Below are 19,252 nucleotides of genomic sequence, written 5' to 3' on the forward strand. Positions count from 1 at the left end.
CTGAAAAGTTAGATTTAAAAGTTTCTGGTTAAAGTTATTATTTTTTTAAAGTAAAAAAAATAAAAAGACTCGCTTCCAGTCAGCCACAAGAGCTTTAGTGAGGTCGGGCACTGATGTTTGACGATTAGGCCTGGCTCGCAGTCGGCGTTCCAATTTATCTCAAAGGTGTTTGATGGAGTTGAGGTCAGTCAAGTTCTTCCACACTGATCTCGACAAACCATTTCTGTATGGACCTCGCTTTATGCACGGGGGCATTGTCATGCTGAAACAAGAAATTACCTTCCTCAAACTGTTGCCACAAAGTTGGAAGCACAGAATCGTCTAAAATGTCATTGTATGCTGTGGCGTTAGGATTTCTCTTAATATTTTTTTTTATTTGACCTTAATTTAACTAGGCAAGTCAGTTAAGAACAAATTCTTATTTTCAATGACGGCCTAGGAACAGTGTGTTAACTGCCTTGTTCAGGGGCAGAATGACAGATTTTTACTTTGTCAGCTCGGGGATTCGATCTTGGAACCTTTCGGTTACAACGCTCTAACCACTAGGCTACCTGCCGCCTCACTGGAACTAAGGGGCCTAGCCCGAACCATGAAAAACAGCCCCAGACCGTTATTCCTCCTCCACCAAACCTTAGGTGGCACTTTGCATTCGAGCAGGTAGCTATCTCCTGGAATCCGCTAAACCCAGATTTGCCCGTCGAACTGCCAGATGGTGAAGCGTGATTCATCACTCCAGAGAACACGTTTCCACTGCTCCAGAGTCCAATTGCGGCGAGTTTAACGCCACTCCAGCCAACGCTTGGCATTGGGCATGGTGATCTTAGTCTTGTGTGCGGCTGCTCGGCCATAGAAACCCGCTTCCAATGAACAGTTATTGTGCTGACGTTGCTTCCAGAGGCAGTTTGGAACTCGGTAGTGAGTGTTGCAACCGAGGACAGACACACTTCATCACTAGGCGCTACCATTCTGTGAGCTTGTGTGGCCTACCACTTAGCGGCTGAGCCGTTGTTGCTCCTAGACGTTTACACTTCACAATAACAGCACTTACAGTTGAACGGGGCAGCTCTAGCAGGGGAGACATTTGAGGAATTGACTTGTTGGAAAGGTGGCATCCTATGACGGTACCACGTTGAAAGTCACTGAGCTCTTCAGTAATGCCATTCTACTGCCAATGTTTGTCCATGAAGATTGCATGGTTGTGTGCTCGATTTATACACCTGTCAGCAACAGGTGTAGCGGAAACAGACAAATCCACTAATTTGAAGGGGTGTCCACATACTCTTGTATATATAGTGTATTTCCAGACCTTACCAAGTTCCACACAGGGAGGAGGCCAAACAGCTGGAATGGTTCTGAGGAAGATATGTATTGCTATAAACATCAGCTCAACTCTACAGATGATACTGAACTCTATATTATAACTGGGCCTGACTGGGTCTGGATCTGTATTCAGAAAATCTGAAAGTTGTTGTTGATCTCGGATCAGGTCCTTCTTCTTCATGATTTAAAAAGCTGAACTGTTGCTAGATCAGCAGTCTTACGCGAGACACTTTGTGAACAGGGGCTCTGTTCTCTCCAGAGTGTGCTGGGTGGGGGTCTGGTCTGTGTGCTTACCTCTTTGGAGGGCTTTCTCAGGACGTCTCCCACCCCCCCTCCACTCCTCAGGCCGTGGCTCAGCACAGTGACGATACACATGAGCAGAGAGTCACATGTACGCTCCTTGCCATCCTCCATGTCCTCCAACAAGTCTGAGGGAGAGGGACAGGTAGGAGGGTTAAGCACACACACAGACACACACACAGACACACACACACACACAATTTTAAATAATTCATTTGAATCCACAAATCACATTACACAAAGGATACAAACATTTCAAAAGGTCTTGGTTACAATGACACTTAAGGAAACAAAAAGCCACTTCTCCACACAGCGAGGCTGCCGATAAAGGCAGAAACAGAGCAGTACCTCACCAGTTGCTTTGCTTTAGTCTTAGACAGGCCTGCAATCTGAAGGCCACGTACAGTAAGCCTATGTACGTGGACAAGAATGCCAAATAGCAGTGCCACCAACTTGCACATATATCCAAGGCTATCCAAAACATGTTACGAGGGGCTGGTATTTAAGAAACTTGTCAGTAAAACCTGCTTCCTATAACAATCAAATGAGAAACCCACTTCCAAAATGAAAACCTCCCCCACAATGACAATATCTGGCAGATTCAGTACACAGGAAAACACATCAACTTCCTTTTACACAGGAGTGTTTATGGATGTGTGCTTTACCACCTCACTGGCTATCAGGTGAATGAGGCGGTCATGTCTAGTATGTAAATGTGCAACAGTCTCCATTACATTTGACTCAGTGTGTAACATTCAAAACAGGTCATGATTTGCCGGGCAGGTACCAGTCCTAGATTATATTTTGTTGGTAGAACCTGTAACCTAGCCTTAACAATAAAGGTGAGAATGTCCTTGCCAATGGCAGCATTGTGACACATGGAATGATAGACAGAATGGTCAGCACGTTTCCCCTGCAGCCTCAGGCCAGTCCAGTGCTGCAGTAGCTTTGCCTGGATACCCATCCACATCGCTCCGGCCAACTGACGTTTCTTCTTCACGATGAGTCTGGATTTGCACCCCTCCCCTGTGATTTCTAGAATGAACACATTCTGACTGTTCTGATTGGTCCCAGAAACCAATGGGTTGGGCCAGAGCCGGCCTACATGATGACGCTATCAACTTTGATACTCTGATTGGATCGTCTCTAACGAATTTAACCTATCGCTAATGAATTTGTTTTGTACAACGCCTTTCATTTTGAAGTCACACAAACGACTTCTAGGATGGCAGCTTCAGAATGAATGTATGTAGCGAGAACAGCGGAATTAAATTCAAGGTGAGCATCAGGCAAGCCGTAGCTGCCTTTGCCTGATACTGAGGAGTGTTGTCCTCGATGCAGGGTATTATGTTTCATCATGGTTGACAAGCCTCCATGACAACACAGGAGCCCGCCACAACTGCATCAGAGCCAATCATTGGTTTGGTTTGTCACACACACACACACACACACACAGCCTTGATAATGATCACATGCCAATAATCTGATAAAAGGCCTTTGAGAAATTATTTTGGTTGACAGAAACTTTTGCAGTAGGCCATAGATTATTATTATTGTATAGTTTGCTGGAGTATTGTACTGTACCATCCACTTGAAGCTCTGTGGTGCAGTTGTTCCCTCCACTTTCAGACCGACACATCCCATCAGACACCAGCTTATTGGGCATAGTGACCCCGTTCTCTACAAGGGACATCAGGTTAGTTAGCAGCATGACAACTGGGAGAGCAACACCTCCACATAACAATATTCTATTGTGTTCCCTGTACTATATATTATAGCAGTCCGGGGTGTAAGGGATGTTGGTTATTGTGTTCCCTGTACTATATATTATAGCAGTCCGGGGTGTAAGGGATGTTGGTTATTGTGTGACTGTGTAACTCAGTAAGCCGTGAAAAAATAATTTCCTCTTAACAGATCATTAACATCTAGCCTGGCCCAAGTGCTGTATTACCAACTCCGTTGGAGTTGAAGAATTGGCAAGATGGCAAAAACAGATCTGGGACCAGCCTAATAAACATTCCTGGTCTCCATAGAATTAACGGGCATCCCAATTCTCATCAATTATGCCATATTGAGTTCCCTCACAGCAGGAAGTAATATTTCTATGGTCTCCTACTCGTCCTCACCCAGAGTGGTGTTGGGGATGCGGTCCACCTCCAGGATGAAGTCATCCTTGAAGAAGATGTACCCCACGATGGAGAACAGGTAGACCAGGATGAGAGCCAGCACGGCTGTCAGCACGATGGAGCGACCGTTACGGGTCACACTCTTTATCACGTTCAGTAGAGTCTCCTCCCTGTACACCAGGTCAAAGAGCTGCACGAGAGACACAACACACAGTTATAGCTAGACCTAATGTAGAAACAGAACGGAAGACAGAAAAATATTTTCTTGGATTTTCTGTTTGGAATGATTTACTTTTTTCTGACCTTTATAGAGGTATTTTTGTCTAGTTTGGAAATATAAGGTTTGTGTGTGTGTGTGTGGGGGGGATTGATATATTTGTCCAAAAATAGAATAATTTGGATAATTAATTTCCTCTTTTTACGTGGCTCCTTACATAGCTGTTCTATTTTCCAAAACAGATTTCCAGTCCATTTCTCTATGACACCTATAACTTTACATAATAGCAGTATCCTGTCATTCAGGTGGAAATCTTCTGCATTTGCATTGGCAGCCGCTGGGCCTTGTAGTTAGATACCGAACAGAAAACATCCACAGACTCTAGCACATGCCTGACACATTATAAAACACCAGCAAGCATCACTCCACACCCAAATGGGTCTGTCTGTATATATCTGTCTGGGTCTGTCTGTCTGGGTCTGTCTGTCTGGGTCTGTCTGTCTGTGTGTGTCTCTGTGTGTGTCTCTGTGTGTCTGCCTGTCTGTGTGCGTGTCTGTCTGCATGTCTGTCTGCATGTCTGTGTGTGTGTCTATGTGCGTGTCTGCGTGCGTGTCTGCCTGTCGGTGTGTGTGTGTCTCTTGACGAGGGTCGTGTGTCTGTCGTGTGTGTGTGTGTCTGTCTGTCTGTCGTTGTGTGTTGTGTCTGTCTGTCGTTGTGTGTGTTCTGTCGTTGTGTGTGTGTGTCTGTCGTTGTGTGTGTGTGTCTGTCTAATCGGTGTGTGTGTGTGTCTGTCTGTCGGTGTGTGTGTGTGTGTGTCTGTCTGTCGGTGTGTATGTGTGTATGTGTCTAATCGGTGTGTGTGTATGTCTGTCTGTCTTTGTGTGTGTGTGTGTGTCTAATCGGTGTGTGTGTATGTCTGTCTGTCGGTGTGTGTGTGTGTATGTGTGTGTGTGTCTGTCGGTGTGTGTGTGTGTGTGTGTGTGGTCTGTCGGTGTGTGTGTGTGTGTGTGTGTGTGTGGGTGGTGTGTGTCTGTCGTTGTGTGTGTTGTGTGTCTGTATGTCGTTGTGTGTGTGTGGTCTGTCTGTCGGTGTGTGTGTGTGTGTCTGTCTGTCGGTGTGTGTGTGTGTGTGTCTGTCTGTCGGTGTGTGTGTGTGTGTGTGTCTGTCTGTCGGTGTGTGTGGTGTGTGTGTCTGTCTGTAGTTGTGTGTGTGTCTGTCTGTCGTTGTGTGTGTGTCTGTCTGTCTGTCGTTGTGTGTGTGTCTGTCTGTCGTTGTGTGTGTTGTGTCTGTCTGTCGTTGTGTGTGTGTCTGTCTGTCGTTGTGTGTGTGTCTGTCTTGTCATTGTGTGTGTGTTCTGTCATTGTGTGTGGTTCTGTCTGTCATTGTGTGGTGTCTGTCTGTCATTGTGTGTGTGTCTGCTGTCATTGTGTGTGTGTGTATGTCTGTTCATTGTGTGTGTGTGTGTGTGTGTGTGTGTGTTGTGTGTCTGTCTGTCATTGTTGTGTGTGTGTATGTCTGTCATTGTGTGTGTGTGTGTGTGTGTGTGTGTCTGTCTGTCATTTGTGTGGTGTGTGTGTGTGTGTCTGTTCTGTCATTGTGTGTGTGTGTGTGTGTGTCTGTGTTGTGTGTCTGTGTGTGGTGTCTGCTGTCATGTGTGTGTGTGTGTGTTGTGTGTCTGTCTGTCATTGTGTGTGTGTGTGTGTCTGTCTGTCATGTGTGGTGTGTGTGTTGTGTTGTGTTTGTGTGTGTGGTGTGTCTGTCTGTCATTGTGTGTGTGTGTGTGTCTGTCTGTCATTGTGTGTGTGTGTGTGTGTGTGTGTGTGGTGTTGTGTGTGTCTGTCTGTCATTGTGTGTGTGGTGTGTGTGTGTGGTGTGTGTGTCTGTCTGTCATTGTGTGTTGTGTGTGTGTGTGTGTGTCTGTCTGTCATTGTGTGTGTGTGTGTGTGTGTGTTGTCTGTCATTGTGTTGTGTGTGTGTCTGTGTGTGTGGTGTCGTTGTCATTGTGGTGTGTGTGTTGGTTGTGTTGTGTCTGTCTGTCATGTGTGTGTGTGTGTGTCTGTCTGTTCTGTGTGTGTGTGTGTGTGTGTGTGTGTGCGTGTGTCTGTCTGTCATTGTGTGTGTGTGTGTGTGTGTCTGTCTGTCATTGTGTGTGTGTGTGTGTGTGTGTGTCTGTCTGTCATTGTGTGTGTGTGTGTGTGTGTGGTTGTGTGTGTGTCTGTCATTGTGTGTGTGTGTGTCGTGTTCTGTCATTGTGTGGTTGTGTGTGTGTGTGTGTGTCTGTCTGTCATTGTGTGTGTGTGTGTGTGTCTGTCTGTCATTGTGTTGTGTGTGTGTGTGTTGTGTTGTCTGTCTGTCATGTGTGTGTCGTCAGTGTGTGTGTGTGTGTGTCTGTCTGTCTGTCATTGTTCGTGTGTGTGTGTGTGTGTGTCTGTCTGTCATTGTGTGTGTGTGTGTGTGTGTGTGTGTGCTTTGTGTGTCTGTCTGTCATTGTGTGTGTGTGTGTGTGTGTCTTGTCATTGTGTGTGTGTGTGTGTGTGTCTGTCTGTCATTTGGTGTGTCGTGTGCATGTGTGTGTGTCTGTGTGTTAGTGTGGTCTGTGTCTGTCATTGTGTGTGTGTGTGTGTGTGTCTGTCTGTATTGTGATTGTGTGTGTGTCGTTGTTGTGTTGTTGTGTGTCTGTCTGTCATTGTGTGTGTGTGTCTGTCTGTCATTGTGACTGCTTTGTCGTTGCCGCGTGTCTCGTCTGTCGTGGTGACAAGGTATTTTTTTCAAAAATTTGTTATTTAACCTTGTGTGATTTATGTGTCGTATGGGCAGTCACCCGACCTATTTTTGGTTACTACAATGATTCCATATGTGGTATCTGTGTTAATCTGTGTAGTGTCTGTTCTGGCTCAATTTGGTGGGATCCCTTAGTCTATCTTTGTTTCTTTAATTTATTTTGGTTTAGGTCGAAGGGTGTGCACGAGGTTTGTGTGTGGGTATGTGTGTTTTTGTTGTCTGGGTCTCTCTTAGGTCATGGTGGTGGGGTGTGTGTACTATTCTATGTGGGGTTGTTGTTACTGTGTCTTGCATATTTCTATCGGGTAATGTTAAGGTCTTATGGTGGCCTTGAATTTGGTTCCCAATCAGAGACAGCTGTTTATCGTTGTATGTTCTCTGATTGGACGGATCCGTTGAGTGTTAGTCTTGGTCTCTCATTTTTCTCGCTCATTTTGTTGGTTTTGTGTGGGTTTGTGTTCTGTCTATGTGGTGAGTGTGGTCGTGTCTGAGGCACTCGCTGTTTCTTCATTTGTGTGTTGATAGCTGGTCACTTTTGTGTGTTCTAGTGGTCTTCGTTTGAGAACTGACTGATGATACGATAGATCTGTACAATTGTGTGTGTGAGTGTGTATCTCTCTGGCGGCCTTGGTCTTTCGTTATGACTACGTGACAATATCATTGTTTTGATGTCTTCACTAATTATTCTACAATGGTGAATGTGAGTCTGTCTGTCAATATTGTGAGAGATAAGATGAGACTACTGACTTCCCGGTTGATATAAGTAGGTGCGCCGCGTGTCTCCGTCTGATCGGTGCGCGCGTTGTCTCCGTCTGCTGTCTGCGTGTCTCCGTCGCCCTGTCTGGCGTGTGCATCCGTCCCATGAACTCTTGCACTCTGTCGATCGTCTGTCTCGATTACTTGACCTGTAATCCCCAAAACATTGTACACATACAAACTCTACACTTCATTCCGACTTAGTGTGCCGGACTCCTAGGGCCAATTTCCTGCGGTTCTGTGAGCGCGCCTACCTCAGAACAGTCTTGCCCTTGTGTCTCCGTCTATCTGGTTCTCTGTTTATACATATGCTTTGGTCTCTGTTGTTCTATCAACATGTTACAGTCTTGTAATAGGTAGCTTCTTCATTACAATTTATCATTTTGTGTCTCTGTTTGTCTGTCTGTGTCTCTGTTTGTCTGATTACTAGCTTGCTCATGCTTATAAACAAAAAACATGTGTCTTTGTCTGTCTGTGTCTCTGTCTGTCTGTGTCTCTGTCTGTCTGTGTCTCTGTCTGTCTGTGTCTCTGTCTGTCTGTGTCTCTGTCTGTCTGTCTGTGTGTGTGTGTGTCTGCCTTAAATATGTCCTGAGACTGTGCTCGGAGCCACACCAAAGGCTTTTGAACCAGAGTTTGGACATTGAGGTTTCTACCAACATTAGCTTATACTGCTTGACAGCTTCCTATTAAGTATGACTGTGTGTTCACTAGCAGCCATATATATTAATATACAGAATATACATGTAAATATACCAGTAGGCTGTAGAAGAAGACATGGACGAAGACCCCCAGGCTACAGATGATGAGGTACATAAGATGGTAAAGGAACTCAACGTCCAGGATCATGGCCTTGTAGCCTCGCGTGAACGTCCCTTTGTTCCCCACAAAACTCATCAAGAAGATGATCTTATTACAGACCTGCAGGGACAGGAGACATTCATATTTATTAGCATTATTATTTTATCTAACCTTTATTTAACCAGGAAGTCCCATTGAGGTCAGAAGACCTCTTTCACAAGAGAGACCTGACCAATAATGGATTGTGAGGTAACGCTTAACTTAAAGTATCCAGCCATAATGCTGTATAACTTGTTAAAGACAGAAAAAGGCTAATTCGTGCTTATAACAAGGCCTATAATATGTTGTCTTTCTATGCATAAAATGTGAATATATTCATAGGACATGCACTACATGACATTCCATGATGACCATCAGACACAATGTGATCCTACAGAACAGGCATTTCATGGACCAACAGTGGATTGTTCTTAGCAGTATAGTAGGAGTTGTAGTAGTACTGGGGTTCAGTAGATGGATGTGGGATGGCTATCTATCCCCCAGCCACAGGGAGGGAGGGAGACCGAGGGAGGAGAGACCGAGGGAGGAGAGGAATGCAAAAGGGGCCAGTTGAGGACATAGGGGGAGTGGGCAGCGGGCCGTGTATAAGGGGCAGTTCCAGGGAATTTTGGGCAGCTGCAAGGGTGGTGTCAGCCTCCAGCGTCTAGTGACGCATTTCACAGCCGACCGACCACACACTCAGGCCGTGCCAGGCCAGCCAGGGAGTCAGGCCAGGGGGTTACGCCATAGGCAGAATGGGCACTGGAGTGGGTATGGGCTGGGGCGTGAGGGAGGTCTACATGGGGACAGGGTGTGTGGGTAGTGTGTACGTACGGATGAATGTGGTGTGAGGGGGGCATGAGGAGAGAGGGGGGCTACTGAGGGCTAGCAAGGCTATCTGGATTGACATTGGAGAACATGGAAATTAAGATTTAGTGTCGGACCACAATATAGTCAAACACACACGTTTCCCAAAGAAGACGTACGTTAAAGGCTCCAAGCAAGAAGAGGGTGGGCTCCAGGCCCACAGAGAAGATGAGGCGGAGGATGGTGGCAATGATGAGGGTGCGAACCCCAAGGTGTTGGGGCATGGCCACCACGATAGCCAACGATGCCAACATACCCAACCAGAGCAGGGCAGACAGCTGGGGCTCCAGGGTACCTAGGGAGGATACACACAATGTCAGCCTACACACCCCACCATGTCAGCCTACACACCCCACCATGTCAGCCTGCACACCCCACCATGTCAGCCTGCACACCCGCACTCAATGTCAGCCCTACACACCCCAAACCATGTTCAGCCTACACACCCCACCATGTCAGCCTGCACACCCACACCATGTCAGCCTGCACACCCCACCCTGCATGCCCTACGCACCCCACCATGTCAGCCTACACACCCCACCCGTCAGCCTGCACACCACCACCACGTCAGCCTGCACACCCCACCACGTCAGCCTGCACACCCCACCATGTCAGCCTGCACACCCCACCATCGTCAGCCTGCACACCCCACCATGTCCAGCCTGCACACCCCACCATGTCAGTCCCATGTCAGCCTGCACACCCCACCATGTCAGCCTGCACCACCCCACCATGTCAGCCTGCACACCCCACCATGTCAGCCTGCACACCCCACCATGTCAGCCTGCACACCCCACCATGTCAGCCTACACACCCCACCTGTCAGCCTGCACACCCCACCATGTCAGCCTCACACCCACATGTCAGCCTGCACACCCCACCATGTCAGCCTGCACACCCCACCATGTCAGCCTCCACACCCCACCATGTCAGCCTGCACACCCCACCATGTCAGCCTGCACACCCACCATGTCAGCCTGTACACCCCACCATGTCAGCCTGCACACCCCACCATGTCAGCCTAACACACCCCACCATGTCAGCCTAACACCCCACCATGTCAGCCTACACACCCCACCATGTCAGCCTACACACCCCACCATGTCAGCCTGCACACCCCACCATGTCAGCCTGCACACCCCACCATGTCAGCCTACCACACCCCACCATGTCAGCCTACACACCCCACCATGTCAGCCTACACACCCCACCATGTCAGCCTACCACCCCACCATGTCAGCCTACACACCCCATGTCAGCCTACACACCCCACCATGTCAGCCCTACCACACCCCACCATGTCAGCCTACACACCCCACCACGTCAGCCTACACACCCCACCACCGTCAGCCTACACACCCCACCAGTCAGCCTAACACCCCACCATGTCAGCCTGCACACCCCACATGTCAGCCTGCACACCCCACCATGTCCAGCTTACACACCCCACCATGTCAGCCTGCACACCCCACCATGTCAGCCTGCACACCCCACCACGTCAGCCTGCACACCCCACATGTCAGCCTGCACACCCCACCATGTCAGCTTACACACCCACCATGTCAGCCTGCACACCCCACCATGTCAGCCTGCACACCCCACCACGTCAGCCTGCACAACCCCACCAGTCAGCTGCACACCCCACCATGTCAGCCTGCACACCCCACCATGTCAGCCTGCACACCCACCATGTCAGCCTGCACACCCCACCATGTCAGCCTACACACCCCACCATGTCAGCTTACACACCCCACCATGTCAGCCTGCACACCCCACCATGTCAGCCTGCACACCCCACCACGTCAGCCTGCACACACCCACCATGTCAGCCTGCACACCCCACCATGTCAGCCTGCACACCCCACCATGTCAGCCTGCACACCCCACCATGTCAGCCTACACACCCCACCATGTCAGCCTGCACACCCCACCATGTCAGCCTACACACCCCACCATGTCAGCCTACACACCCCACCATGTCAGCCTGCACACCCCACCATGTCAGCCTCTGCACACCCCACCATGTCAGCCGCTACACACCCCACCATGTCAGCCTGCACACCCCACCAATGTCAGCCTACACACCCCACCATGTCAGCCATCGCACACCCACCATGTCAGCCTACACACCCCACCATGGTCAGCCTACACACCCCACCATGTCAGCCTGCACACCCCACCATGTCAGCCTGACACCCCACCCCACCATGTCAGCCTACACACCCCACCATGTCAGCCTACACACCCCACCATGTCAGCCTGCACATCCCACCATGTCAGTCACCATGTCAGACAGGAAGAAATGGGAGGCGGGGGGGTAGAACTAGGGAAGAAACAAAGAGACAGAGAAAGCGAGAGAGAGCGAGAGAGAGACAGAGACAGAGACAGAGAGACAGAGAGAGAGGACAGTAATCGCCCCTCATTTCTGGTCCCTGTAGAGGTCACATGACAAGTGACACTTACATAACTACTGCCGTCTTTAAAAATACTCTGCTGAAAGATTCATGAGGAATGGACTGACTGTCTGGGGTCTGCATGCACTGCTGGAGGTGTGTGTGTGTGGGGGGCGGAGGGAGAAATACAGGCATGATGTGAAGGTTTGTGTGCATGTACTGTATGTGTGATAAGAGCTTAATGTATAGTGTCTGCAGGCGAGTGTACTGTATGTGTTGTGTCAGGCTAGGTGTGTGGGGTACTGAGTGACATAAGCTCCTACTTGTCAACAGGCAGGCAGCGGCACACACTGATCTAGTTTGAGCACTCTTATCTCATTTCTATCCCTCATTCCAGAGCGGTGGGGGGGAGATGGAGGCCCTGAGTAATAAAGCAATAAACAGAATTGCTGAACCAGGCCAAAGGTATGTGGGGCCTCACGTGATCATCTTACCCCCATTCACACAGCTCTAATGTACCGTAGGGCGGGAAACACACACACACTGGGCTGAACTGTGCAGTGCTATATTACTGTTGTAGTCTACAGAAGAGGCCTCATCCACAGCCATGCTGCTCCACTCAGTTACAGTAGTTAGTGTGACTGTGTATAATAGCATTCATGTACATTGAAATGGGGTTGATGAGGATTACTTTTCCACATGATAACGTCTCTAGTTTTTGAGAGAGAGAAACAGAGAAAGAAAACCAGAGACAGAGATTTTTAGCCTATGCTCCTGATCCCAGGCAGGTGACCTGAGGTCAGAGGTCAATAGGTCAGAGGAAGAAGTGAAAGACAGAGCTCACTGGGTCAGGGGGAGTTTGGGAAGGGAAGGCCAAGCAAAGGATTTTGTTTCACTTCCCAGAGCCCAAAATGTCTCAACGGGAATATTTGACATTCTAAACCACAGAGATGGGTATGCCCGGGACCTATACTTACTGCTGCACTGTTTGGAAATATCTACGCTTGTGAAGAGGTAATGAAGTTAGCATATGGCAAAATTGTATATGTATAGCGTCAATCCCTCACATTGAAATACTCATTGCTAATAATATTATTGTCCTGTGTTTACACAGATACAATTTCCCCCCATACAAAATTGTACAATACATTTAACTTGAGTGTGAGTACCATTTGTGTTGCACAATTATGGAAATAATGTGTTATCTAAATAAGCCTCTATAAATAGAACTGTGTAGAACACAGTGTAATATAAACACAGTCCATCGTCAATTATTTGAACTAAATGCTCCACAGTTATTGTGCACTCATAATGTTCCATAATGAAAAAGTAGAGGGACACGTATAAAACGCACAAAAGAGAGAAAAATATTGCAGCCATCCAGTTGCACTGAGAAACATGTAGAAGTCTATGTGATACAGTGCAACTGGGCCGGATCATATCACAGAGACTTGAGCCGTCCTCTGTTCTTCCTGTTTTCAGCCCTCAGTGTCGTGTGTGCGACTCACGCAACCATCCTCTGACCCGATGTTCTACACCAGCACTTCAAAGGGATATACAAACATGCTTGATGGCTCTAAAGGGAACAGAGCCGGGGCCGGAGCGCCCACATAAACAGACCATGGCATCAACACACATGAAAGAATCCAGAATGGAAACAGCGAAAACCTGAAATCTCTTAAAACTTCTTCGTATACAGGGAAGAGTCTGAGCATTGATATGATGTCCCTAGTGACCAGGTACATGTAGACAACGGGTTTCTTAAACCAACACTACCTGCATAGACAGAATGAATGAATAGCACAATCAGATTGAAAAGGACATAGCTACAGCTTGAACCCATGTTCTACCTTTCAAAATGAATGAAATACCCTGATGTCCATCCAGGGTTAGTTTTAACTGTGGCTTGACAATTAAGGGGTCAAGGCTTTGGGATGGGTCAAGGCTTTGGGAGGGGTCAAGGCTTTGGGATGGGTCAAGGCTTTGGGAGGGGTTAGGGGTTAAAGGTGAAAGCTTGAAGGTTGCTGGCACGTGACTGACCTTCACGCAACCCCTCCAGGGGATAGAAGAAGGCCACAAGCAGGTTCATGAGGACGGCCAGGTTGAAGGAGATGTTACTCCAGAACGACATGTTCCTGGAACACCAGTACAACACGGGCTGGGCTAGAGGGAGGGAAGGGGTAGGGAGAGGAGAGAAGGAGGGAAGGGGTAGGGAGAGGAGAGAGGGAGGGAGGGAAGGGGTAGGGAGAGGGGGGAGAGAGAGAGAGAAAGAGAACAACAATTTTAAAAGAGAATGGGAAATAAACTTGGCATTACACATTTTACCAATAACAGAAAATCTATTGGGCATTTCCTTGTTTGGTATGATACTTTACAGCAGGCTCAGTATATCCTGCAGTACTCATAGCTGGAGGGCAGTGGTGTGTGAAGCTGTGTGATACAGAGTATCAGTGCCTCGTACTGTAAGTGTGCAATAATAAAAAGGCTCGGTACTAAAGCACATACATTTTTATAATAGAATAAAGTTTTCAATGGACGAATATTACACTTTTAACAGGTAACATTTATAGAATTGAGTGAAGAAAAAGTAGTCTTTATGTATTTTTATTAGAAGTTTAAGCTGGGAGGAAAAAACCACCAAGGCAGCGGGAGTTGAATGTCTCTGCTGTTCATGTTGGTTTAGGACTAGACACCCATGAGGAACGCGACCTTTAGACATCTCACTGTAACCTTTCCTCTATTGAAGCTGGCTGTCTTCTCCCCTCCCCACAGCTGACAGCCAATCTGGCATGCTGGCCCTGTTTATAGACGCTATTCTGTGTCGCTTTTTAGATTGGTTTTATTGGAAAATAGAAAATAGACAAGGGACTTTTCTCTTTCTCTCTGACAGTGACAGAGAAGTGTGTGGGCATGTGTCTCTGTGGATGCACAATGGGTGTGTGCGTGTAGTGTGTGTGTGAGAGTGTGAGAGTGTGTGCGACTGTAAATGTGTGTGTCTGTGTGCGCTGTGCTCTCAGTTGTGATTCATACTGTTTCACGGCTCAGATGTAGTGGAAAGCCCCTACAGCCCACTGACAGACTGACAATGGAAAGAAGAGGTGTAATAGTGAAACACTAACCTCTGCCAAAACACACAGAGTTAGGATGATACTGGCACTATTAACACTAGCCCTGCGACAGCAACATTAAAACCCTTTCTCAGCTCCTCTGGGTCACGACATGAGATCACTAGGAAGTTTTGGCATAACACACAACTTTTATTTAGACTGCATCAAGTTAATGCAGTAACATTTTAGAGGAAGTAGATGAATATCAATTGAAGAGCTACTGTAGCTACCTCGTAGTTTCTTCTGCCAGTTCATCTCATTGAAGAGGTTCTCAGCGCTGAGGAAGAAGTCGTTGATCTTGCTGCCCTGCTCGTCCCTCTCTGTGGTGTAATACACCCTCAGTTTGGACTCACAGGTCAGGAACTCACAGATGTTGGGCACAGGGAACACTATCTCCTCCATGGTGCGGTCATGACGCACGATCTGAGAGGACACACACAGGAACACACTCAGTCACTTTCAGCTCCATAGGTATAGAGTGTACCAGCCACTTAGGCCCCAGGTTGGGGAGCACGAGTGTGCCTGGACAGTGTAATTTAGCCCCAGGCTTGGAGCATTCGATTAGGCCTCAGATTTAGAAGAACTGAAATCTCTCTAAGGCAGTGTTTCCCAATCCTGGTCCTGGGGACCCAAAGGGGTACACATTTAGGTTTTTATAATAACACATACATATAACAACACACATTGATCTATCTACAGTTGAAGTCGGAAGTTTACATACACTTAGGTTGGAGTCACTAAAACTTGATTTTCAACCGCTCCACAAATTTCTTGTTAACAAACTATAGTTTTGATAAGTCGATTAGGACATCTACTTTGTGCATGACAAGTAATGTTTCCAACAATTGTTTACAGACAGATTATTTCACTTATAATTCACTGTATCACAATTCCAGTGGGTCAGAAAATCACATACACTAAGTTGACTGTCCTTTAAACAGCTTGGAAAATTGCTTCTGACAGGATAATTGATATCATGAGTCAATTGGAGGTGTACCTGTGGATGTATTTCAAGGTCTACCTTCAAACGCAGTGCCTCTTTGCTTGACATCAAGGGAAAATCAAAAGAAATCTGCAAAAAAACTCAGACAAAAAAATAGTAGACCTCCACAAGTCTGGTTCATCCTTGGAATCAATTTCCAAACGCCTGAAGGTACCACGTTCATCTGTACAAACAATAGTACGCAAGTATAAACACCATGGGACCACGCAGCCGCTCAGGAAGGAGACGCGTTCTGTCTCCTAGAGATGAACGTACTTTGGTGCGAAAAGTGCAAATCAATCCCAGAACAACAGCAAAGGACCTTGTGGAAATGCTGGAGGAAACAGGTATAAAAGTATTTATTTCCACAGTAAAACGAGTCCTATATCAACATAACCTGAAAGTCCGCTCAGCAAGGAAGAATCCACTGCTCCAAAACCGCCATCAAAAGCCAGACTACGGTTTGCAACTGCACAAAGATCATACTTTTTGGAGAAATGTTCTCTGGTCTGATGAAACAAAAATAAAACTGTTTGACCATAATGACCATCGTCATTATGGTCATGAGGAAAAATGGGGAGGCTTGCAAGCCGAAGAACACCATCCCAACCGTGAAGCATGGGGGTGGCAGCATCATGTTGTGGGGTTGCTTTGCTGCAGGATGGAATGGTGCACTTCACAAAATAGATGGCATCATGAGGAAAGAAAATTATGTGGATATATTGAAGCAACATCTCAAGACATCAGTCAGGAAGTTAACGCTTGGTCGCAAATGGATCTTCCAAATGGACAATGACCTCAAGCATACTTCCAAAGTTGTGGCAAAATGGCTTAAGGACAACAAAGTCAAGGTATTGGAGTGGCCATTACAAAGCCCTGACCTCAATCCCGTAGAAAATTTGTGGGCAGAACTGAAAAAGCGTGTGTGAGAAAGGAGGCCTACAAACCTGACTCAGTTACACCAGCTCTGTCAGGAGGAATGGGCCAAAATTCACCCAACTTGTTGTGGAAGGGTACCCAAAACGTTTGACCCAAGTTAAACAATTTAAAGGCAATGCTACCAAATACTAATTGAGTGTATGTAAACTTCTGACCCACTGGGAATGTGATGAAAGAAATAAAAGCTGAAATAAATCACTCTCCCCCCTATTATTCTGACATTTCACATTCTTAAAATAAAGTGGTGATCCTAACTGACCTAAGACAGGGAATTTTCACTAGGATTAAATGCCAGGAATTGTGAAAAACGGAGTTTAAATGTATTTGGCTAAGGTGTGTGTAAACTTCCGACTTCAAACGGTATATACATATATACTGTACATACACAAACACACACATTTTTGATGCACAAAACAATTTAGGCAACAGGGATCTTGATCCAAGAGGAGATTGAATGTCTCTGCTGTAACCAAGAAGCTTGATCTTGACATCTAGCCTCTTAGCTAGCAAGTTAGCAAACCAAATGCATAGCTTGAGCCCTGAGAAGGATATAATTTATGATATATCTTAGATTTATTATAGTTATACTTAACTGAGTGTGCGTGGTGTTACACACACTCCCGTGAGGCTGGTATTGAAAATCGGAAACGGTAAGGAAAATCATACTGTTGGTATTTTGAAATACCCCGGTATACGGTATATTGCCCAAGCTTAATGTGCACCCCTTTTGGTCCCCAGGACCAGGATTGGGAAACACTGCTCTACTGCAAAAGGACACATTTGTGTCAATGACAATTAAAGATATTCAGTTAGTAAACTGTGTGAGTGTATGATGTCACTGACCTCTATCTGAGCAGTGTGTTTGGCGTAGAACTCCAGAGCCTCGTCTCCCTCTCCGTTGGTCCCGCCTGGCTTCAGCATCACCTGCAGCTCCTTGTTGTGGCGCGCCAACTACAGGGTTCAAAGGTCAAATAAGGGGTGAAAAATCGCTCGTGAGGAGTATGGCAGGTAAGACAGGAGACTACATCTGACTCTGCTGAGTGTACTTGTATACCTCAAATGGTTGTATCAATGGTTGGTTATCCAAAAAACATGTGTATCTAAATGTGTCATTGGGGTCAACTAGGCCCTGAACACTACCTGGTGGGCCAGGATGTAGATGTTGTGGCCTACGTTCCTGGGGGATGCAGCATCATGCTCCTCTTCCTCCCCACTATCGTCCTCCTCTTCGGGATCCTCAAACTCCACCTCTCCCTGCAGGTAGGCCTTCTTTATCACCTCCACCTGAGGATCCCACCACCCACAGAACCATTACCTGCTTTATACCTGACCAGAAACACTGACTTTCTCAGGAGGATAGAACTACACTGAACAAAAATATCAATGCAACTTGTAAGATTTTACTGAGTTACAGTTCATATAAGGAAATCCGTGAATTTAAATATATTCATTAGGCTCTAATCCATGGATTTCACATGACTGGGAATACAGATATGCATCTGTTGGTCACAGATACTTTAAAAAAAAGGTAGGAGCGTGGATCAGAAAACCAGTCAGTATCTGGTGTGACCTCCATTCACCTCATGCAGCGTGACATCTCCTTTTGCATAGAGTTGATCAGGCTTTTGATTGTGGCCTGTGGAATGTTGTCCCAATCCACTTCATTGGCTGTTCGAAGTTGCTGGATATTGGTGATATTGTCATACAGGTCGATCCAGAGCATCCCAAACATGCTCAATGGGTGACATGTCTGGTGAGTATGCAGGCCATAGAAGAACTGGGACATTTTCAGCTTCCAGGAATTGTGTACAGATCCTTGCAACATGGGGCTGTGCATTATCACGCTGAAACGGATGAATGGCAAAACAATGGGCCCTTGGGATCCAGACACGGTATCTCTGTGCATTGCCATCGATAAAATGCAATTGTGTTCGTTGTCCGTAGCTTTTGCCTGCCAACACCATAACCCCACCGCCCTTATTGGGCACTCTGTACACAACGTTGACATCAGCAAACCGCTTGCCCACACGACACCATACACGCTGTCTACCATCTGCCTGGTACAGTTGAAACTGGGATTCAACCGTGAAGAGCACACATCTCCAACGTCCCAGTGACCATCGAAGGTGAGCAATTGCCCACTGAAGTGGGTTACGACGCCAAACTGTAGTCAGGTCAAAGCCATGGTGAGGACGACGACCACACAGATGAGACGGTTTCTGACAGTTTGTGCAGAACCTCCTCGGTTGTGTAAACCCACAGTTTAATCAGCTGTCCGGGTGGCTGGTCTCAGACGATCCCGGAGGTGAAGAAGCCGGAGGTCCTTGGCTAGCGTGGTTACACGTGGTCTGCGGTTGTGAGGACGGTTGGACGTACCGTCAAAATCTCTAAAACGATAGAGGTGGCTTATGGTAACATTCAATTATCTGGCAACAGCTCTGGTGGGCATTGCTGCAGTCAGCATTCCATTTGCACGCTCCCTCAAAACTTGAGACATCTGTGACATTGTGTTGTGTGACAAAACTGCACATTGTAAAGTGACCTTGACTTGTCCCCACCACAAAGTGAACCTGTGTAATGGCCATGCTGTTTAATTTTGATATGCCACACATGTCAGGTGGATGGAT

The 19,252-nt window shown here is 47.0% G+C and overlaps 1 protein-coding gene across 4 annotated transcripts in view; it reads right to left on the reverse strand.

The window, feature by feature from the left end:
- LOC111970151 (inositol 1,4,5-trisphosphate-gated calcium channel ITPR1) overlaps window positions 1–19,252 on the reverse strand; it is a 162,948-nt gene that overhangs the window by 21,404 nt on the left and 122,292 nt on the right. For all 4 annotated transcript variants that reach the window (XM_023996693.2, XM_023996692.2, XM_023996691.2 and 1 more), the window contains 9 exons: window positions 17,766–17,909; window positions 17,469–17,576; window positions 14,935–15,127; window positions 13,638–13,760; window positions 9,324–9,499; window positions 8,254–8,418; window positions 3,747–3,936; window positions 3,205–3,300; window positions 1,615–1,748 (listed from right to left, as the gene is read on the reverse strand). In XM_023996693.2, the coding sequence (XP_023852461.1) occupies window positions 1,615–1,748; window positions 3,205–3,300; window positions 3,747–3,936; window positions 8,254–8,418; window positions 9,324–9,499; window positions 13,638–13,760; window positions 14,935–15,127; window positions 17,469–17,576; window positions 17,766–17,909 (1,329 nt within the window). The remainder of the gene's footprint in view (window positions 1–1,614; window positions 1,749–3,204; window positions 3,301–3,746; window positions 3,937–8,253; window positions 8,419–9,323; window positions 9,500–13,637; window positions 13,761–14,934; window positions 15,128–17,468; window positions 17,577–17,765; window positions 17,910–19,252) is intronic.

The sequence above is a fragment of the Salvelinus sp. IW2-2015 genome, linkage group LG11 (genome assembly GCF_002910315.2).
Source record: "Salvelinus sp. IW2-2015 linkage group LG11, ASM291031v2, whole genome shotgun sequence".
NCBI classification, from domain to species: Eukaryota; Metazoa; Chordata; class Actinopteri; order Salmoniformes; family Salmonidae; genus Salvelinus; species Salvelinus sp. IW2-2015.